The 21752-nt window shown below is 36.9% G+C and overlaps 6 protein-coding genes across 7 annotated transcripts; 2 read left to right on the top strand and 4 right to left on the bottom strand.

Annotated features, from left to right (window-relative positions):
* Nucleotides 1–1399: 1399 nt before the first annotated feature.
* On the bottom strand, nucleotides 1400–6589 carry LOC113218061 (CCR4-NOT transcription complex subunit 2). The gene is made up of 9 exons (XM_026438242.2): nucleotides 6441–6589; nucleotides 5344–5431; nucleotides 4853–5105; nucleotides 4414–4643; nucleotides 3938–3982; nucleotides 2689–2925; nucleotides 2260–2521; nucleotides 2030–2137; nucleotides 1400–1960 (listed from the first exon to the last, which is right to left on the bottom strand). Exons 3-9 carry the CDS (start codon nucleotides 5092–5094, stop codon nucleotides 1729–1731), a joined length of 1356 nt encoding a protein of 451 aa, XP_026294027.1. The 5' UTR covers nucleotides 5095–5105; nucleotides 5344–5431; nucleotides 6441–6589; the 3' UTR covers nucleotides 1400–1728.
* A 441-nt stretch (nucleotides 6590–7030) lies between these two features.
* LOC113218069 (V-type proton ATPase subunit E) lies at nucleotides 7031–9669 on the top strand. Its single transcript, XM_026438253.2, has 4 exons — nucleotides 7031–7181; nucleotides 8033–8208; nucleotides 8442–8610; nucleotides 8721–9669. Exons 1-4 carry the CDS (start codon nucleotides 7149–7151, stop codon nucleotides 9021–9023), a joined length of 681 nt encoding a protein of 226 aa, XP_026294038.1. The 5' UTR covers nucleotides 7031–7148; the 3' UTR covers nucleotides 9024–9669.
* Nucleotides 9656–11442, bottom strand: LOC113218102 (zinc finger protein 830). The gene is made up of 5 exons (XM_052274124.1): nucleotides 11199–11442; nucleotides 10835–11064; nucleotides 10365–10609; nucleotides 10009–10178; nucleotides 9656–9901 (listed from the first exon to the last, which is right to left on the bottom strand). The coding sequence occupies exons 1-5, from the start codon at nucleotides 11315–11317 to the stop codon at nucleotides 9763–9765; spliced, it is 903 nt and encodes a 300-aa protein (XP_052130084.1). The 5' UTR covers nucleotides 11318–11442; the 3' UTR covers nucleotides 9656–9762.
* Nucleotides 11443–11622: 180 nt separating this feature from the next.
* On the top strand, nucleotides 11623–19517 carry LOC113218059 (BTB/POZ domain-containing protein 7). The gene is made up of 14 exons (XM_026438239.2): nucleotides 11623–11789; nucleotides 12537–12784; nucleotides 12882–13367; nucleotides 13446–13742; nucleotides 13826–13961; nucleotides 14041–14235; nucleotides 14333–14452; nucleotides 14526–14601; nucleotides 14678–14835; nucleotides 14913–15074; nucleotides 15167–15326; nucleotides 15417–15595; nucleotides 15679–15870; nucleotides 15994–19517. Exons 2-14 carry the CDS (start codon nucleotides 12567–12569, stop codon nucleotides 16330–16332), a joined length of 2718 nt encoding a protein of 905 aa, XP_026294024.1. The 5' UTR covers nucleotides 11623–11789; nucleotides 12537–12566; the 3' UTR covers nucleotides 16333–19517.
* Nucleotides 19512–21075, bottom strand: LOC127748606 (peroxisomal biogenesis factor 3). The gene has a single exon (XM_052274122.1). The coding sequence runs from the start codon at nucleotides 21073–21075 to the stop codon at nucleotides 19945–19947; it is 1131 nt and encodes a 376-aa protein (XP_052130082.1). The 3' UTR covers nucleotides 19512–19944.
* A 54-nt stretch (nucleotides 21076–21129) lies between these two features.
* Nucleotides 21130–21728, bottom strand: LOC113218064 (mitochondrial import inner membrane translocase subunit Tim8 A). 2 transcript variants are annotated; one of them, XM_052274126.1, is made up of 2 exons: nucleotides 21492–21728; nucleotides 21130–21321 (listed from the first exon to the last, which is right to left on the bottom strand). In XM_052274126.1, the coding sequence occupies exons 1-2, from the start codon at nucleotides 21549–21551 to the stop codon at nucleotides 21130–21132; spliced, it is 252 nt and encodes an 83-aa protein (XP_052130086.1). In that variant the 5' UTR covers nucleotides 21552–21728. The 2 variants fall into 2 exon arrangements, with proteins under 2 accessions (XP_052130086.1, XP_052130087.1); XM_052274127.1 differs by having other exon boundaries at nucleotides 21604–21722.
* Nucleotides 21729–21752: the final 24 nt, after the last annotated feature.

Below are 21752 nucleotides of genomic sequence, written 5' to 3'. Positions count from 1 at the left end.
GCAGAGAATTAACATATTGTCAGACTAAGGCAGCACTAGTATATAATGCTTCAACTTCAATTTATCTCATAGTGGATAACTACCATTCAACCAGTCATAGTCTTACAGAAAACCAATGGCCAAGTGCAAAAATCCCTTTGTAACAAAATGAGGATAAGTACAGAACTGGGATCCATATTATAGAAACCACACATTTACAACCACAATATAAAATAACAAAACATGCATCAACAGTTACGTTATATAAATATATCACATGTTTGTAACAAAAATTGACCCTTCACCCTACCACAACAAGGGTTCATATTTTTACGCAAATAAAAATTTGGACCAGATGATTTAGCTACAAGAAAATAAAGCTTGAGCCTCTTAATACAACAGAAATGTGCACCTAGAAAAAAAAAAAAAAAAATGAATAAAGACACAATCACCTGGGGTACTGCTATCTAATTTTCTGTAATACCTTTCCTTGATTAGACTGATGCAAATGGCAAGAGCAATTAATTAACTTTGCATGTTTATTTCCCCCTACCTTGCCAGACAAAAATCGGCATTGGGCACATTACTCCCAGTTTGGCACAAAGAGGAAGCCATTTTCTGCATTGTGATACCCAAATCAATGAACTTTTGCTTTGGTTATGAATCGGAATTCCAACACCAACAGAAATTTTTCCTTTCTGACTTCAAAAAATCAATGGACATGAATGGGGAGGGGGGAGAAGCTGAGTTCACAGTTAGTAAAGCGTAAGTCAAGGTATCAAAAGCGATAATTTGCAAAGCTTTGCCATACAGAAACTTTTCATTTGCTCAAGAAGTGGTAGTGATCAACTTTGCAAGTCGTATGTAATTTAAAGAATGATGACTAAAAGTAAGGAAATTGAGCTCTAAAAGTAGATTTTTGCATGGCTGATTCTGTTCCCTTGATTCTCAAACGTGATGTGATTGACATGCCTCAGGTCTTCTACTGACTGCATGTACAATAAGGAAGATTTTAAAATATTATCAAAGATTAGTGAACATTTGCTGAGAGGCAACACTATGCCTCAGTCATGACTTGTAATATTGTACTCAAACATTGAGGAATGTGAGGAAAAGCAACTTTCAAAGATTACATGGAATGATTTTCACAATTGATTGATCTAGTAGTAAGATAAGAAGTCATTTACATCATGTAAGCATGTAATCAGTGTCAATAGTTGATTCCTTAAAGCCAATTTATAACATAACGATAAAAGACAACAACTCAACAAAACTGTGCCAGAAAGACCAAGTTCACACCAATACATCTTCAAAGTACACCTTAAGACATGCCATTTAGAAAACTTAGAAAAGTACATGCAGTCAATATTCGAGAATATGTTAGGAAACACATCCCACTACATACAGAGAAAAACATAACAATGATGACACCTCTTTATTCCAAAGCCACCTTGCATCAAATACAATAATTTCTTTAAAAGTACTGAATGCTATGTATAAAAATAAAATTCGAAGTGACAAGTCTGGAAAAAGAAGAAAAATTTGTTTCTTTCAACAGTCAAAAGTAATATGTACACAAGGAAAATGCACTGATTATGTTCAAATGTAATTGCCGCACAAAGTTCTTGCAAATTGAACATTGACTTCTCACTTAGTTCTAAATGAAACTAAAAGAGGAAATCCCTGGGTATATCCCTTCTTCTTTAGCAGGAAAATGTGCATGCGTTTCTTGGCATTAGAATGTCTCGACTAGATGCTTCCAGTAGGCGGCATAGGGACAAGTGAAGGTGGCAAATGAGGTCGCCCTTCCAGCTTACTATAATCCAAATGGAACTCTTTCGCAACTCTTCTCCAGTTCTGAGGGTCAAAGTAGTAATATGTGCCGCGTTCGTAAGTTGAAGTTTTTTCTTGAACTTGCATACCAGGAGCTTGAGTAATCCACACTTTCTCCTCCATATGATACCGCCACTCACGGTTGTACCTACAAATAGATAATAATTGTTAAATCTCAGAAATTTTTAGATAAAACGCAGGATTACGCCCTACTTACAATTCTGTAGCTGCTGCAATTTGTAAGACATCCCCTGGATTTGTGTAGAACAAGTAGAATAGCAGATCATCTTTGTACCGGTTCAGTCTTATTGGAGGTAACTTCTCTCTGGTAAATGAAAGAAATACATAGAGAAAAAATGAAAGGATAGCTATAACAAAAAGTTTACAACTTGAGAATGAAAAAGAAAGAAGAGATACATGTCCACATATGTAGGTTTACGCTCTTACCTGATGCTTGCATTGACAAGATATTCTGGGGGTACATGGAAATCAATATCCTGTGGTCTGCATGGTGTATCAGCCCATGGTCCACCAAATGTTGGATAAAGATTATCAGGTGAATTGAGGTTAAGTCCTAATGCAGTCAGATCCTGCCCTAATGCTAGTGATACCAAATTGGGATCTGTCTCAGCAGCTCGAATAAATGTTAAGAGACCAACCATTCCAAATTGGTCTTTGACCATACTGGCTGGAACATTTGTCACTTTACCTAAAAAAAAAAAAAAAAAAAAAAAAAAGAAAAAGAGGGGGGGGGGGGGGGGGGGGGGGGGGGAGTGACAAAGGAAGTCTATTTAGTTAAAACAGTAGCAGAAAATATAGATAATACCGAGACGATTTGCAGAGTAAGTCTCAATCATGTTTCATGTTTTAACTTACCATCTGGTGACGTTTGTATTCCTCTTTTCGTTGCCTTCTCTACTGCTGTTCCTCGCCCTGTTGATGAATCTAGACCAGTTATTTCACTGCCTATGACTCCCGGTAATCCTTTCTCTCCTGACACACTTCCACCAGGTGATGGTCCTTCCTGGTTTTGGGTACCAGGTAACGCAGGAAAATCTTCTGAACTCATGGTGAATTCACTTGCTTCATTGGTAGGTTGCTTCACCATTCCAACTGAGAAACAAAAATTTGAATAAATAAGTTAAAATTACATAATGGAAGTTAAGTATTCGGCCCACAGGTTGTCAATAAAAAAAGATTTGCTGTTCCATATTTAATGCAAAATCAGACTTCAATTTGATCTGAAGGGTGTAATTCAATTCCTTCTTCCCTTCCAGCCACTTCAGCTTTTCACAGAGGAGCAGATTACTACAGCAAAAAGAGTCTAAGACCAAGTAATTTAAGCTGAAATACTGTATTATTGATTCACACAAGTGAGAGGTGAGGAAAATTCAAAGTCTGAAGACATAGAAAAGCTTAGAGCTCCCCACAAAACAATGTACAGAATGAGGAAGTTTAGAACCAGGTAGTGATAGGCCACTTCTTTTCATACCGAGTGTTATACTTTGGTGGAATAGTTGTGGAATTCTGTTCTGAAAACAAGTCCAAAATAGTCCCCTTATGTCATCTGCAGGTTTGCGCCTTGTATTCAAATCTTCATAGCAACCTTTTAACAGGAAAATGGACCAAGATATAAAATCGTCTATATCAGGTACAAATTCCTTAATAACACATGCAGGCTGTCCAATACAATGAGGTTTTTCAAGTAGACTGCATTAGTATGAAAAAATGTATTAGGACGCAGGAAATAGAGAATTAATTGTGCCAATTTAAGTGCAAGAGTTCTACTTAAAACTTTTAAATACAAGGTGATTGATTTTAGATTGGCTTGTTTCCCAGATGCACCTCCTTTACAATCCCATCACAGTAACACCCTTAAGAGAAAGAAATTTGGTGTAGCACTCCACTCTGCAAGCATTGAGGGCAATAATTGAATAATATAGCTGAAAACACATTAAGGGCCAAAATGAGTTCTCAATCTGACCTAAAACAAATTTAAAAGGTAGATACTTTTTTATTATTTTGGTTAAAGAAAGGATTAGAAACCAAAAAAACCATAAAGGATTGAGAAAAAGAAAACCCTTAAAAATGGATTGTCACTTTAAAGAGCCTTTACAGAACTAACCTTGGACTTTTTCTAAATTTCGTTGATGCAGGTGTGTGAGGGATGCTGTCAAAAAAATAAAAATAAATGTAATAAGCAATAAATGTGCATGCAACATCAGCCCAACAGGAGGTATTGCTTCCTTATTGGCTTTTAATAATTAAAAACAAAACAACAGAAACATAACAAGACCTTGGCAATCATTAAGTAATGATGTAGCAAAAATGGATATATATTTTAGATTGATTTCTTTAAATAGGGAGAGGGAGATTAATGTTTATAGACATAAATAAAAAGAAACAAAGGAAATAGAAAACATGTAACTGTGTGTTACACAAGAAATTAGTTACAGCATAGATTACTAAATATACTTCAGTTGACTTTAGTGAAATAGGAAGAATCTAATTTATTCACCTGAGGTTAAGAGAAAACAATTTTTATATCCATGGTTGATTTAATTATTACAAGGGAGTTCCCTGAGTGTACATTTCACTCACCATAAGGCTGCTTGCCAGGCATTGGTGGATTGGGCTGAGGCATGGTGTCACCTTGCCCCCGATTCAGTGATGGGAACTCGGATAAGTCTAGTAGTGGTGGAGTGCTAGTGTCTCCACCACCACCACTACCACCAAATACTGAGTGAAAGTTGTTAATTGTCCCTTGTGAGCCGTATGTTCGGTTTGGAGGAATACCAAAACTACCCATACTTCCCATTGAATTTGAATTACTGAAAAATTTAAAAAAATAAACCATTAGAAAGGATAATAGCTCAAGTAAAAAGATTACACAAAACAAATAATAAAAGCTACTACATTTAAGGGCTACCTAGGCAGATATATCATAAACTTAACCCTGTGCTAGAATGAGGCCCTCAATCCCAAGCTTATTTTCTTTAAATGTTTTAAGATGCCATGTTTAGAAAACATAGTATCTCACCTTAGACCAGGCATTCGCCGATCTGTGAAGTTTCGTTGGCCACCAAACATTCGGCTTCCCATATTAAGGGACCGATTAGGAGACAACTGTTGTGGAGTAAAGGAAGAAGGGAACATGCCCGAAGTGGGCGTGACATGGCCGGAGAGTGAGTTCATGCCAAATCCTCCACGTGACAAGCCTGGATTCGCTGCGCTGCGTGGAGGCTGGGATGCAGGCTGCAGCTGCTGAAAACTGTTGGACATGACCTGCTACCCTGCAAACCAGGACACACAAAAGCAACACAAATTTAAACAGTCATTAGATAATTGCATTATATTGCAATTAGTTATTGTGAAATGGATACATGACTTCAAAGCATTCTAAAAGTAAATTAAACTCACAAAACTACGGGATAGAAGGGGGAGGGGATACGATTTGGCAGAAGACAAAATTAAGTTTATTTGAAATTTTTAGATACCGGTACTAAAATAATAGATTTTTTTGTTTTTTACCTCCTGATGCAAGTCATAGACTACTGCCCACTTCTTCTAGACCAATGGCTGTCTCTGCTGACCTCAAAGATGTGAAGACAATCAAATTCTACAAGGGAGAAAGAGGAAATTAATATCAAGATAATGCTAGAAAAGTTCCAGATTTTCTCTGATGATAATTATAGGTAGAATCCCCTCAGCACCTCTGGCTTCCAACATCATTTGGGTGACGATAACAAGGAGCCCAAGATACAAACAATATTCAATCTGTAAGTGCATACAGGAGTGAAATGCTCACACCTCAAAAGAATATAAGAAATAATAATGAAAAAAAAATTGTTGTGTAAAGAATGTGACGATAAAAAGGTTACACTGTTGCTTGGACACCACAAAAAACAACAATGCATTATGGACTTGGAAACCTAACTTGGACAGCCAGAGAACTTAGAACAAAACTGTTAATACATAAGGGTGAAGAAATCTGAAATTTCTTTAATAAAGTTATAATTAAACAATCCACTATAATTGATTGATTCAAGACAAGTTTCTAAAATGCATGAAAATAAAGAATGTATGCTTGTGAAGTACCAGTTCCACAATAGTCTTACTAAAACACATAAAAAATCTACAAAAGTGGACAAAGTGTGTTGGAACAAGTAAACTTTGAAAAATTATGAGGAAGACAATTAAAAGTGAAGTATTGACAGGTATTGTAAACTGGCAAATCAAAGAGCTGAATGGCTGTCACAAGCTTCACACACTTCACAACGAACGTACAATTGTTTACATTAAGTACCAAGAAAACTAATGCGGTTAGCTGGAATAATACTGAGATCTTCCTGACAGTGCAGGTTGGTTATGTTTGACATCTTCTGACCAGCCGTATAGGGTTAGGGGACACCACTCACGTAAACAAAACCTGGACGCAAGGTTAGAGCTATGAGGTATGTACTTTAAGGGAGTAGAGTATCGGTAAAGTGGTGAAGTAAGATGGCACACACATTTCTGAATTTGATCAAATATTATGACGTGAGTATATTTTCACATGACTACAAGCTAGGCTGGATGCGGCACACCGATCAGATTTGGGTTTGATTGTACTTCTCCATTATACTTACTGTTTGGTCCTGGCGAGGGGATATTCATAAAGGACGACAAGGCTAATAAGCGGAATATCCGTTTTGACGGAAAAGAGTTTGTATGGTCGTTAAGGCTCGACCTTCCAAGTCAAGGTACGCTCAAAGTTGTTTTCTTCTTTGCGTCTGCGATACGAAGCCATTATTTTCGCACGAATACTTTTCAACACAGTCTTTGATCCACTCAAGATACATAGGGATAGTAGATGTCTTAAGGACAAAGATATGGTCACATTCAAACCTATTACAAGCTAACACAAGTACCATATATTTCGATCACTAAATAACTCAACGTCATTCCCAAACTCAGCTCTGGAGGCTGGAGGAGTAGATGCCTTTCCGAAACTACCTTCGTGACTGCATGAGTCAAACTCGGAGATATGTGTAAGGGACAATTTGAAATTTCAATTTAATCCTCACCTCTAAAGACTTTATTGTTTTTCAGATATTTTCAAAATTTCCAGAAAAGTCTTTGGTGAAGAGATAAATTATTGTGCTGCAGTAAGATATGTCAAGCAGTACTTGACCACAGCTGTAGCAGACAGTCATATGATCTTTGTGGGCCACCAGTCCACAGAAATCGACTCTCCGTCACTGCTTTCGGATATCTTGCATTTCAAAGTGAAGCTACTCGTTTCTCTGTAAAATTTTAATTTTTCGTGTGCAGAAAATCTAATACACTTCAGCACCATGGCGCTCTCCGACGCAGATGTTCAAAAACAGGTAAAGTATGTGATGTGGAGGTCCTGGCCAGTCCAGTTTGGCACTTCACGTGATTGTTTCGTATCTTGTCTATTCCACTCTCTAACACCTTTTCTTCCCTTTGAAATCTTCCATTCTCGCTACAAGTTTTGATTCCACCTTTTTACTTTGACTGGCCTTTCATGTATTTCTTGAAGATAATATGACCCATCAAAGTCCATGAATAATTTCAAATAAACATTTCATATTATTTTCCTGTTCTTTGAGTTCAAGTTTAAATTGTATCTTGTTTACACTTAAAATTAATGTTGATGATACTTTTACTCAATTTTTCAGCGTTTCTTTAAATAAGAAATACTGCATATCTAGTCGTAGGGTACAAAAGACTCGTAAATGAACCCACACTACAGAACGCCTTGGGTCGCAGCTTTATACACCATAAATATGACCTCCCCCCCCCCGCAAAAAAATAAATATTCCATGCAGTGGTTGTCAACGAAAGCACTTTACTGAATTGTCTGGGTCTGTGTATTAGTGGGAGGGAGTCACATGATGGGTGTACCTCTAAGTCATCATCTTCCTCCATGTGGAAGGAGCAAAATATATTCCCCTGAATCCAGTTCTACATTCCCTTCAGACAGATCTAAAAGTAATAATCTGATTAAATTAAGTTAATTTTTCAAAAATTTAGGATGCTGTACATATTTTCCTCTTTTTTAGCAGAGTATGACAGAAGTTTAATTAAAAGCACTGATTTAACACTTAAAACTCATTAACCAATTTCAAGGTGTCATATTTCTAGATGTTGGTACAAATTATGCACTTTTTCTTTTAAGGTCTACCATTATTATTTTGTTATCTTCTTCCCACAGATCAAGCATATGATGGCATTCATAGAACAAGAGGCAAATGAGAAAGCTGAAGAAATTGATGCAAAGGCAGAGGAGGAGTTCAACATTGAAAAGGGTCGTTTAGTCCAACAGCAACGTCTGAAAATCATGGAGTACTTTGAGAAAAAAGAGAAGCAGGTTGAACTTCAAAAGAAGATGTAAGTGTCAACTGTAACATGACCAAAGTTGTGGTTTCGGTGGATGGTCATTGTGTACATAGAGACCTCTCAACACATGAATTTGATATCTTCTCTAAAGACTGCCTACAGTTGTAAAAATTAATCTTTGCCTCATGTAACATTTTATTTAGACTTCTGACCACAGCCAATGAATTATTATCAATGTTTTGTCTTGTATCTCCAATTTACATTTTTGTCACATATTTTTCTAGTCAATCATCAAACATGCTGAACCAAGCCCGCTTGAAAGCTCTAAAGGTACGTGAAGACCATATCCGTGGTGTGTTGGATGAAGCAAGGAGACGTTTGGGAGAGGTTACGCGCAACCAGCAACAGTATACCAACATTCTTAAACAGCTGATTATTCAGGGGCTCTACCAGGTATGTTTGCTCTCTTGATCATGATATTTTTTCAAATTTGTGAAAGTTTTACTGCTTTACACAATGAATGTGGTTTTTCTCAAATGGCCCTTGTATTTTCTAAATTTCAGCTTTTGGAGCCTACTGTAACTGTGCGAGCTCGTGAAGTTGACCAAAACCTGGTTAAAAGCATTGTTGATGACTGTGTGTCTGAATACAAATCTAACACAAACAAGGAAATTCACATAAAATTGGATTCTGAGTCATTTTTGCCCGTTGATTCTGTTGGTGGAATTGAATTGCTTGCCAACCGAGGTCGTATTAAGATCAGTAATACTCTGGAGGCTCGTCTTGACTTGGTAGCACAACAACTTGTGCCTGAAGTTCGTGTTGCTCTTTTCGGGCGCAACCCCAACCGTAAATTCCTTGACTAAATACATGTCTTTTAAGCACTCACACATTGTCAATGTATGGCCATGGCTGTTATTTTTTGTTTGGCGCGTAGGAAGTCAGTATTTCAATTCAGAACAGCATTTTTAGCGTTGAAACTTTTATTCATCTGTAAATAAGAACTTCTCCCAATTTTTCTTTGTTATTTTTACTCAATGTACTATTGAAAATGTTGACTTTGTACAGCTTTATCTTTGTTGGTAATTTATCTGTAAGCTGAAGGTTTTCACCCTCATCTTTCGAAAGAATCAAGACAATGTGTTGCAAGTAAATGGAAAATATCACATTTGTTTCTATCTACATTTTATCTATCAGTTTGTCAAATGCCATGTTGTGTGTTCATTTATTTGTTTTGAATAAATCTTCAGCATGTCTTAATGTTGGTATACCTTGATTGATCGGTTCTTGATTGAGTTAGAGTAAGTTGCTTATTCATGTTTGTGTATAAACTACTTCAAATTTATTTGCCATGTAAGTACTTTATTATTGCAACACTTCTAGAGAGGTGATTTCATTAGAACATTCCTTCTATTTAAAGTACATGCTGCTTGGAATATTACGTATGTATAATTTGAAAAATGCTGTTTTATGTCAAAGGTGAAGCAATAAAATGTAGTTTAAAAAGCCAGAGATTTTAGTTTTAATGCCTTTACATCCCCTAAAGAATACTCCATATCAGAAAGATTATCAGTGGTAGAAATGAAGACATCAAAACAAGAAAAATTATCGGTATGATTTCTTCGACCTCCAATCAAGAAATTCATCAAATTCATCTTCTCCACTACTCATATTCTCGTCTATTTCCATTTTGATTCGTTCAGCTGCTTTGACAGCCTCCTTTTTACGTTCTAATTCCAGTACCCTTCAATGAAGAAAAAGGCATAGATTATTAAATTACTAAGGACTATAAATATAAAAAGGAAAATCATACATTGAGATTAAACTTGTACTATATTTCTATTATAATACCTATTCCAATTTCGCAGTTGCTCATCTATTTCCTCTATCTGTCTTTCAGCAGTTGCTTCCTCATGATCTTCTTCAATTATTTGGGAAGAGACAGTAACTTCTTCCTTAATTTCCTTCTGAAATTTTTCCCATTCCTCTTCAATTGGATCCTTATATTCAACATGTCTTGCCTAGGAAGAAAAATTACACATTATGTTTAATCTGAACATAAACTAGAAATCATTAAACCAGAAAAAAAGTGTGTGTGTGTGTGTGGGGGGGGGGGGGGGGGGGGGGGGGGTAAAATGAAGCCCAAGACGTATTTCGGTTTTCTTGGACAGACTGTTTAAAACAAGATTTGGAGTACTACTACTCACTTTGGCATCCATAATGGGATCATCAAAAAAACCTTCAGGAAGTGCTTCTTCCCTTAACCCAGAGTTAGAGGAATTATCACCATTTCCATCATTATCATCCATTGCTTCGCATGCATCAGTGGTTTCCATTATATGAGACAATACTACTGGTGTTTTATTGTTACCCGCTGTTGCAACTCCATCAAAAAAATCAGTAGGTACAGATGCAGGTGTGGGGGCCTTTACTGGTGCATTCTTCAGAATTCCTGCAGACAAAATAAACTTGATTATATTGGCATAGTAAAAAAATATTTTGGTATTCCTAAAAAATCATGCTGAGCTGAATGTATTGAAAATGTTAACGCATTATCTGCCCGAATTCTTATTAGGGATATCCCAAATAGGCACACATCTTCCCCTCTTCCACACAATCCAACCAATTCAGAAATTTCTGATTGAGAATTCAAATATACTCTAATTTCCAAGGGTACCTTTAATTTTCTTTGCTGGTACAGGATCATTCATTATGGTTTCACTTTGGCGTTTTAATGTAGGTGCTGCAACCATGGCTGGTGACTTGAATTCAGAAGAAACTTTTTTCTGTTTTGCTATGTGTATATTGTCTCTGTGAGCCTTAGCATTGATGTGTACATTCCATACAGCTTCACTCCGGACTACAGTATTACACAGGACGCACATAAGTGTGCCATCATTGGTGTACGTAGGGAGAGAGTTAAGGAAATATAAGATTCCCATGGAAAACATAAAAGAACATGAGTTGTTAGACTCCGAACAACAAAAAGGCACAGAAGGTGGGAAAAAAATGCAAAATGAAATTGAGCAGATAAAGGATATTTGGCCAATGGGGAATCAATCTTCTTGACAGATTCTACGAATTTGTCTTTGTGTTTGTTCATCAAACGGCGAAGCTCCTCCTGGGACACCTTCTTCTTAGAGTTTTTAAACGATGCCATACTTGATAATAATAAACTAAATATAATTTTGTGTTTGACAGAAAATGTTGTAACCTCAAATTCGTGTTTACATACACATACACAGCCCTACCACTACCACCACAGCAAACACACAGTATTACCAACACCAGCTAGTGTTCGTGTTCTGTCCGATTTCGAAATTTTTACATTTCAGAATGAAAGAGTAAACATTTCAATTGCATTTTGTCGGGCCAATTTTTTTGTTATTTTAATCGTTAATCTAATTTGAGTTCTAAGAAATAAAGAAGGGGACGAAAGAGAGATGAGATCGGATGTGTAGCTCTTTTCGGTCAACTAGTTCCGTCCTCATCCCTCCCCTGCAACCACAAATCCTAAAATGTTGAGGAAACATGGCGACTACACGGTAGCTGGTCTCTTCTGACCTAATATTTACCTTGCGAAAATGTCTTGTCTGTTTTCCGGCCAGTCGAAATGAAAGCTTCATTTGACGGTAAGACTCTTTTCGGCTTCAAGTAAATTTCGTCGAGGTTATGATGAGTTTGTGAACTGTGGCATTTTCTCCAGCTCACCGACAGTTTGACTGAATGTAGGCTAGAGCCTGCAAGACACTACCATTGACATACTCTCGCAACAACAATTGTCTTGTTTCATAGTCGCTCATTCGTTTATCGGGATATTACATCTGAATTTCGTACTACCAGTTTTGACTTTTTACAACTCTTAACACTAGAAATGTTTGCGAAACGTAAACGTCAATTTTATTAATTTCTCGTAGCCTAGAGTGAAGAAAAGTTATGGAATGTTTACATCGATATTTCGTTTCTTTATTACTTTTCTTGGGGACTTATTGTTTGCTTATAGCACTTTTCATTTTTGTGTTGTAGTTCTCAACACAACATCTGTGTGTTTTAATCTCATTGTTGTGTTCCATTATAAATGAGAGCACCAAGCAAAGTTGTGTCAGTCTCAGTTCAGAAAAATACAAAATTAACTTGTTTGGACTTGTAACTTGTTTTTAATCTATAATCTAAAACTGAATTGTAAGAAATTTAAGGGGAGAAGTGTAACAGTTGTCAATAAACTTCATTTGTTGATCTGCACTTTTTTCTATGGGTTTTCATATATTTCAAATACTTTAACTGATTGTTTGAACTTGTTCATTATCATTATTAAAGCCTAGATCAAAGTGCCTCTGGTTGCTAATTTTATGTACACATTTTGTTTTGGTTCTTTGCAGTGAAAATGTATTCTACCTCTGGTGTAACGTATGTGTGAGAGGATGGGTGCTTCGGCCTCCAACCCAGCTGGGGGGCTGGGTGGTCCTGGTGGCCCTAGTGGTCCAATTGGCAGTATAGGAAGTCAGAGTGGTCTTTGTGCTTCTGGATCATCAGGTGGTTCAACAGCTCAAGCCGCACGCCTGTCTTCAAATCAAAGTCCAGGCCTTGTACCATCTGGGACCAATGACCAGCTATGCTTATTAGTCAGGTAAGATGCAGAATTTGTTTTACTGCTGTTTTCATGAGAATTATGTAAATGGATCAGAACCATTATTATTGTTATATTTAATACCTATTGCTTTCAGGGAACGGAAAAAGAAGGGTACTAGTTTTGCCACCCTCAGAAAGAAATGGATGAGAAAAAGGCGGTCCTCCAAAGCTTGTGATCATGGTCGAGTTCTCCGAGAGCTTGTTAGTGATTGGGGTGCACTTGAACTTAGTGCTCTCCTGGAAGAATATGAAGCTTTAGCTGCTCTTAAGGATCTCTGTGTTCAAGCAGAGTTAGCTCGGCCACCTGCTGCCACCTACAAACAAGATTTGTCCACACTGTACGATTTTAAGCACTGTACTGATGTGGATCTTGTCTTTCATGGCATTTGCTTTCCTGTTCATCGAGCCATACTCTCTGCTCGGTGTCCTTACTTTCGAGATCTCTTAGCTGGCTACCCAGTTCACGGAGCTCGCATCAGAGTTGAGCCCCGCACAGCAGGAGTTGATGTGGATATGTTCTCATCATTATTGCGTTATCTGTATACTGGGGATTTGCGACCTCTTGAAGACAATCCTGAAAGGTCAGGCACCGTCTTTTTGAAGGTTCTTGTGGTTTAGTTTCTTGCTCTAGTTTCACACACTTTTAATTTTACTTTCAGAATTACTTTATTACGAAGACTTGGCAACGAATTCGGCACCTTAAACCCACTAGAACGGGACCTTAGATATCTTCTAGAATCAGGGGACTATGCTGATGCTGCTCTAGTTTTCACATCTGATGGTGACTGTCGAAGACCAGATTCTGGTAGTTCAGAGTATGGATTCCGACCCAAACTAGAGCTTCCCTGCCACAAAGCATTACTTTCAGCGCGGTCACCTTTCTTTAGAAATCTCATACAAAGAAGAACTAGATCTGGCGAAGAGCATACTGAAAGAGCACTTCACATACCTACCAGGTAAAATAGTTGACTCACTAAATAAAAATTATAAGTATTCTGTGTTGGAAACTTGTAATCTAACCACTGTTACATTTTTACAGAATTGTTTTGGATGAATTTGTGATACCCAAGAGATATGCTCGAGTTCTTTTGCATGCTATATACCTAGACACAGTAGATCTCTCTCTTATTTTGAGGGGAAGTGGATGTGCTGGTAGTTCTGGCAGTTTGGGAGAGGTAATGAGTTATGCAGAAATGGTGAAGACTTTTGGTGTTGTATGAAATAACTTTATTTACTTATCGGTCCCATGTTTAGGTTCAGGCCTTGACTCATACAGGTCGTACTAGACCAAGTGCTCTAGAGGAGGCTATGGAGCTCTATCAAATGGGTCGCTTCCTAGAGCTTGATATTGTCACCCAAGGCTGTGAAGACCTCATTCTGGAATGGTTGACTTTGGATGCACTGCCTGCTGTTTTGAAATGGAGTAGCCAACCTCATGGCTCTGCCTGGGTAAGGGTTTTAGAGTGTCATGCCTTTCACAACTTTCACTTAAAATACTCCAGGATTAATTTTGATTTTTCTGTGCCATCTCAATTTATATGAACAGGTTCATCGCCAAGCCCTTCACTTTTTAAGAGAGGAATTTTCTCAAGTTGCCTCAAGCCTTGTATTACATCAGCTAGACAAATTTCATTTGATTCAGGTGCTCCAGAGTGACTTTTTACAGGTTCGTAGTTGCTCTTTTGTAAATAATTATAATTTTGAACACTACATCCTAATGTAATGTTCATGTTATACAGGCAAGTGAATTGGAAGTTCTGCAAGCTGTATTAAAGTGGGGTGAACAGGAGCTTGTTCGCCGCATGGAGGATCGAGGTATATTGATACAGTCAGGCATACAAATTTAAAGTGAAATTTCAGCTATTTGTACTTTGATTATTTTTCTTCCCAGAACCAAATCTTCTCAATCATACTGCCCATTCAGTTGCTCGCAAAGGTGTTAAAAAGCGAGACCTTAGTGATGTAGAACTTCGGGAAATCCTGTGTGAGCTGCTTCCTTTAGTGAGAGTAGATCATGTCTTACCACCAAATAGTGAAGTTCTGAGTCAAGTAAGCCATTTTCCAAAGGAAAATTTTACTTATTTTGTTCTTGTCGTGATTCTTAATTATCTTAAATCCTTTATTAGGCTATTAGAAGAGGTCTGGTCAGTTCTCCTCCAAGCCACATGATTGGTGATGATCGCCATAGTGTATCAGCTCTCAGATTAGATGCCTGGGTAAGAGGTACAAGAAACAATGGCTTGTTTGTGAGGCCACGGCTATTCATGCCTTATTATGAAGAAAGCAAGGTAAGTTTATCAATTGACATTAAATGAATGAAAACCTGTTGACAAGTTGAGTTATATTCTTAATTGAAATATTTTGCTTTTTCAACTTTAAGGCTCTCCTTGAAGATCATTTGGTGCCCGATGTTGATATGTCACGAATGAGAAGAAATCGGTACATTAGGGATATTCCTGACACTTTATACATGGTTGAAGATAAACCTAGATCTAGAGGAACAAATGTCCCTGTTGATGTACTTGCGGCAGCTATTCCAGGTAATGAATGTTTCCTCAATCAAGTAATTTTCATTGCCTATTTTTAGAATGCAATTTAACTTTATTCTATTTTTTTTTTATCTTGTCTAGTACCAGACCCAGCTACTATGACAGCAATGCTCAAGAGAGAACATAAACTAAGGCAAAGTGTGAGTGTTCAAAGAGCAGTTTCTTTGCCATTATCATCACGACATGAAATCAATCGTCAAGTTCGATTAAGAGTAGTTCGAGAATTCAACCTACCTGATGCTGTTGCTGATTTATTAGAAGTAGGTCAAGAAAAATGCAATTAATACTCTATTTCATTTTTATTTTTGCAACACTAAGGCCCTTATATCTTGTTAAATTTCAGAATGCTGCGTGTTATTCGAACACTGAAGAAGAAATAGATATTGTTATGGAAACTGAATCTGAAAACAATTTAAGCTGCAGTGTAGCTAGTGGTATTGGTTGCCCTGTCAGACGAGTAACATTACCACGTTCCCATCGTGGGGAGTTGCCTGCTGTTGTTACAGAGGGTGACTCCTACAGAATGCCAGGGGAGGTTGGTATTGTGGATTGCTATGCTACTTTTTCAGAATATATTAGTTGTGCCACGAAATTTTTTTTATATGATTCTTTTTGATGTATGAGTTTAGTCAAATTTTGTGGTGTTTATTTTTTGCAGCAAGCTGGAAGTAGTTCTTGTAGTGATGGACATCTATCAGACATCATGCCTGATGTCGCTATGGCTACTGCTACATTTGGGCAAATGCAACTGGCTGAGCAGACAGAATTGGAATTAGATTTGGGTGATGGCAATATTCACTCAGCACAGCTGGGCCATTCCTCTCACTCTCAGCAGATGGTGATGCAGGTATCTCAGAATGTACACCATCCTCTTGCACATGGACTTGGCCCTACCCCTTCACACAGCCGACATCGTTATCACCGCTATTTGGGATGCCCGCCACCAGGGGTACCACCTCCTTATTCTCATCATACAGGGCCCCCACGTTTTATTTAAAAACGATTGTACTGTGTTACATATTTCACCCATCATATTTTGCATGACAGTGTGCCGACAGTTTTGTCAATGGATGGGCAGGAGACAACAATTCATTCATTTAGGAAGGCACATTTAACCTTGTTGTGTGCACTGCCTGGGGTTCCTGTGATATATGTATGATTTGTCAAAATTCTGTAAAGGCTGTGCAACGCTACTAGCCATATGTTCATAACATCTCTAATGTTTCAAGATATTATACATGCTACATTTCAACCTCATTTTGAAGGGTGAGCTTTTTGCTTCGTCAGTTTTGAAAGGGTCAAAATCATCCTTTGTTTTTACAGTAAGTGAAAGTTGTAATGTGTTAAGTGGGAAATGGTTAATGTTGTATTGAGCGCCCCCCCCCCCTTTTTTTTTGTTGTTGTTGCTGTTAATATTGTGATACTTAAATTTTCAGATATCTCAAGTTTCTTTGTTTCATAAAATGTAAGATCTTACTTTATTATTTCATTATGCAATGTGGTCTTGTGTTATTTATTTTTTGTTTATAGCAATGAAAGGATATTTATGAAGAAAACCTTGCATAATGTAGATTGTTTTTTAAAAGTTAGGTAGTTATTTTCTTCTATTGTTTTATTTGGTATTTAAGTTCGTGTATGACCTTATTTGTTAGCCTTAGTGTTTTTTGGTGAAAAGGTTTTGCCTACAGAATCTCATCAAATTGTTTTACAATTTTAAAATTTGGATCTAAAAGAGTTACTTCTGTGTATATGATGTTATGCACAGGCTTTACATACATGGGATATATTATACAGCCCTCCTCTACATTTTAATTCTTGCTAAGGCAGAAGTAATTATTTAGAAAGTTCAAATTTAACCAGTAATACAATGTTTACGACAGGGCATTATTACCTAGTCTTGTGGCCACCATGTGCTCTATTACTAGTGGTTTCCTGTGGACTGTAGATTCACCATGTATACCACATTCAACAGTACATGATTGTTCCTGACAGTAAATGGCGGTGTGGCGGTACTGTGTGTCAGGCCCATTTCACAACAGTTTGCAGGTTTGCCTACTCGCTCCTCCAGTGGCACCATGGCCCCTAAGGTATGCAAACCAGCAACACTGTTGTGTCATAGGCTTGACACACGGTACTACATAGAAATATGCCAAATGACCAATATACTGGTAACTCCCATGCACTGTCACTGTCACCTTAGTGATTTTTTCCCATCATTAACAGAGTGCTGCTTTGGTGTGTATGATGGTCACATAGTCGTAAACGTGTCAAAACAAAAGTCTTTTAGAGGTTGAACAGTATATTGTCCCTAGCATCCTTTTTTTTAAAAATGCAAATTTTAGTGTGCTGCTAGATGTTTGAATTTGAGTTTTTGTAAGACTGATTTTGTCTCCATGGTGGAAAGTATTTACCTAGTTTTGCTCACTGTTCAAGTTAAGTGCTTATCTGTATCTTCTTTTCATACCATAAATGCCATAAATTGGACAAAGTGGCTTCCATTAAATTGTATTCTACGTGATAGAGTTTCTCATGTACAAATTTTTTGGTTGCTCCAATCAGCTGAAAAAGAAGCATACCTATTTATTTATTTTTTGTGTTGGAGGAGTCATGGAAAATAAAATCAACATTGTATTAGGGCCAGAGTATGTGTGCTGCTGCTACTTTCTTGTGACCAAACTTAAATGTAAATTTTAAAAAAAGAGGAGTACATTAAATTGTAGATATTGTGTACATTGAAGATTTATATTATACCGTATGAAAATTATTGTATGTACCCATCTTGCCAAAGGATCAGGAGAGCTGGATGAGAATGTGTTCATCAGTTTTATTTGGCAGAAAATGTGACATCGTTTTTGGTAAATAGAATAAAGTTTTATTCCTATTAATACATACCTATATTTAAATATACAAGCATATTGATAAATAAATCTATAAAGATATATATGATCTAGAATAGACTGTTAAGGTCATAACTGTTCATGCCAAGGCCATCATTTGAGGTTCAGATTTCTCATTAAGAAAGGGAAGGAGACGTGTGCTCCGAACTACTGGCTTTTATTTTTTTGGAAGTCTGAAATCCCAGTAATTTTAGGTTTTGTAGTAATTGGTTTCTTTCTGATTGAGTTTCTTATCAGTAACTACATGCTTTGCATTACTTGGCTCTTCTTTCTCACTTTTCCTGATAGCATATTGATGAATTGTACTCACAAATTCAGTTTCAGTGTCTTCGATTGTAGCATACCTATTTCTCATTATGTTGAGCTATTCTCAATGAACTTGAAACATATACATTTGTACTGTTGATTTTACAAAGATTCTAATAATGTCATTTCGAATGGGCTTTGTCTTCTTGATATCAATTTTTTTTTTCTGTATCTACATGTATTTATTTTAATACTGGATTTAAATTAATTTTCTGGAAACTTCATGTATTATGCCATTTTTCTCAGGTAATTGCCATTTCAGTGGGGATTGCATGTACCTAGTTTGCCTAGCATTATTTCCTGTAATTTTGACTTTTCATGGACATACTTGACAAGTGTATGGTAGTTTTTGCTCATCAGGAAGCAGAAATGTGCCCATGAAGGTGTTGTCTTGCATCATACCATGATATGTGCACTTTGTAAAGTTGTGATATTTTTTCCTTTTGAAAGAAAAAAAAGTCATGTATTTTTCTCTTATCCTTTCACCGTATTGATCAGGGAAATCAGTCTGATACTGTTCTACTTGTGGTATATAAGTGAAAGTTAATAGCCTGGTAGGGTGTCTTACTATTATTAAAAAAAAAAAGAAGAAATAAGGGTGTTCTATAATGTAAGTTGTACCCCACAAAAGATTCTTATCTTGCATGTGTGAGTTTTAGTTGTGATTATTTTCTCAACCACTATTCCCACCCTCCCAGAAGTTAAGTCCAGTACTCACCTTATTAACTGTCTCTGTTAATGGAATCAGTAGTGATTGTTTGCTATGTCGTAAACATTTGCATTCCGCAGTGAAGTGAAGCTGATGAAGATCTAACAAAAACAGGAATTATTTCAGTGTAGAGGTTTTTATTTAGACAAGTTCATTTAAAAGCCCGATGGTCTTCTAAAATAGCTTTCCACAGGCAATTTTAGATAAATGTTTTGTTTCAATTGTGGTACTGTATCTGCAAGGTTTAATAAATTGACATCTGTCTTCTGATTTATCTTTTACTTTCAATGAAATTGGTGGAATACATAAATTGCAATGCAAGGTAGAAGATGGAAACCCCCATAAGAGTAGATTCAGAATTCAGAAAACATGCCCAGCATCATTTTCAATGTTGTGTAAGCTTGATGCAGCCTTGAAGAGACTTATTAGTCATGAAATCGCGCTCGCGTTTTGTGAACTCTGAATCCCCCATGAACAATTTGAGACACTGAGAAATTGTTCATATATAAAATTTGCTCTTCACATTATCTGAATTATGCCATAGAAAGTATGTAACATCCAACAAGAAGTGTCTTGAAAACATCAACACATAAATCAAAAAACAATAGAAAAAATATTATAAAATTGACAAAGAGTACAGAATAAGAAGAAAATGGAATTCAAAAGACATAGAACTCACAGAAAAAATGAAAAAAATTTATTCTTTCTGTCCAAAAGCTTCATACACATTAGCTCCAAAAACTTTAACAAGATCATTCCGAACAAGCTGAAAAATCCACAAATCTTTTTTGTTTGGATACTGTTTGGTAAGCTTGCTGACAATAGGTATGAGTTTGGCCAGTGGTATAGTCACATTACTTGGATGAATAAAGGAATTATTCTTATTTGCTCCATTATTCAAGGCAGTTGCCCAAGAATTCGCAATTTGCTCATTTGAAGGACCTGGAATAGGTTCTACTGAGCTCACAGGTGCAAACTGCTCAGCAAGCTTGTCTACTACAGCTGCAAAACTCTGACTAACACAAGACCGTGTCAGTGATGCAACTTCATCTGAATCAAGGAGGTCAACAGTCTCAGACATAATACTAAAGAGTTGTTGTATTTCTTGATCTTGCAGATTTTCAGTATCAACTTTTTCTTTAGGTGGAAACACATACCTTGCTATTGTTTTTATAGGATTATCATAAACATTACTCTCAATAGAGTTTTGAATGGACCAAAATAACTCCTCCGTATCTCGAAGAGACATCGGTTTCTTCAATGAAACATTTTCTAAAATGGGTTGAACATGCCTTTCAATTAGATTGCAGAGGTCAACAACTCCACTATCCCTAAGATGGTGACAAAGTGAAAGGTATATATGCTGGAGTTCTGTTGACAGACCACTATCTCCATTTGTATCTCTAACAAGGAAACCTCCGATAAGATTCAGCTGAATCCTCAAAAGAAGAACTAACATGGAATTGGCATATACAAGAGCAGCAACTCTGGTGAAAGCTTTCACTTTAAGTTTCTCCCAAATAGCAATCTTCCCAGAAGAGGCAGTCTGAAGTTCTGCAGCCAACTCTTCTGTGTTTACAGTATTAATAATGGACTCATGAATAGCAGGTGACAATGAAAGAATAGTATGATCACAAGTCCGCTCTGTGCTTTTGTAGTGTTGCTGACGACGACTTCTTTCAATAAATTCCTTGGCTTCATTTTCAGTGTATTCTCGTAGTTTCCGCTGAGCATACTGTAGGGCTAGCCATGCGCCTCCAACAACCACACCCGTAACAACAAACTTCCGCTTGTGGCGATTAACAAAATCTCTAAATCTTGAAAACATCTTAACCGACTACTTTTCAACTAAAGGAGATTACCATAGGCAATACAACGAACATTAATCAAAGGAAGTGTCCGATGATCTTTTCTCCATGAGAGACTTTTCAAAACGATTGGTGATAAAGTTGTTGATGTCAATGAATCTTTCAACACAATTCTTAAGACAAGTCTCTGAACGGCTTCCAAGGCGCGTTTCTGGTTTATCGACACATAAATCCCAACATTTGCTGGTTAGCTTGTGAGTTTGCTCCTGAAACAAACACAGATTACATTAGAAAATATCGCACACGCTCAAATTCTCTTAAGTGGACTGCGGAAACTTCTTTAACAAGAAAACCCCTTGAACTATACTGCTACAACCACATGCTATCAAGTCAAATTTCCTTGTTTTAGGTACACAAGCTGACTTTGCACTTTTACCTGAAACCTGCTCATTTGCTCAACTTGGCGAACGAAATCATCATTAAAAGCAGCAGTCATGCTGTTTATTTACTTTTTTCATTAACTAAGGCAAAAATACGGGTAGAATTACCAAAATAAATGTACTTCTCACCATAAAACATGGGACATTGTATCAAATATACACTTCTGGTTTTATTCTGCTATTACATGCCGCAATTTTTGTTAACGTACCCTTAGGCCTCAGTACAGAATGGCCCCTACAGTGAGGCTATAGGGGTA

This window comes from Frankliniella occidentalis, unplaced genomic scaffold (assembly GCF_000697945.3).
Source record: "Frankliniella occidentalis isolate FOCC.00 unplaced genomic scaffold, Focc_3.1 Scaffold337, whole genome shotgun sequence".
NCBI classification, from domain to species: Eukaryota; Metazoa; Arthropoda; class Insecta; order Thysanoptera; family Thripidae; genus Frankliniella; species Frankliniella occidentalis.
This window is presented reverse-complemented; position numbering and strand designations above follow the sequence as displayed.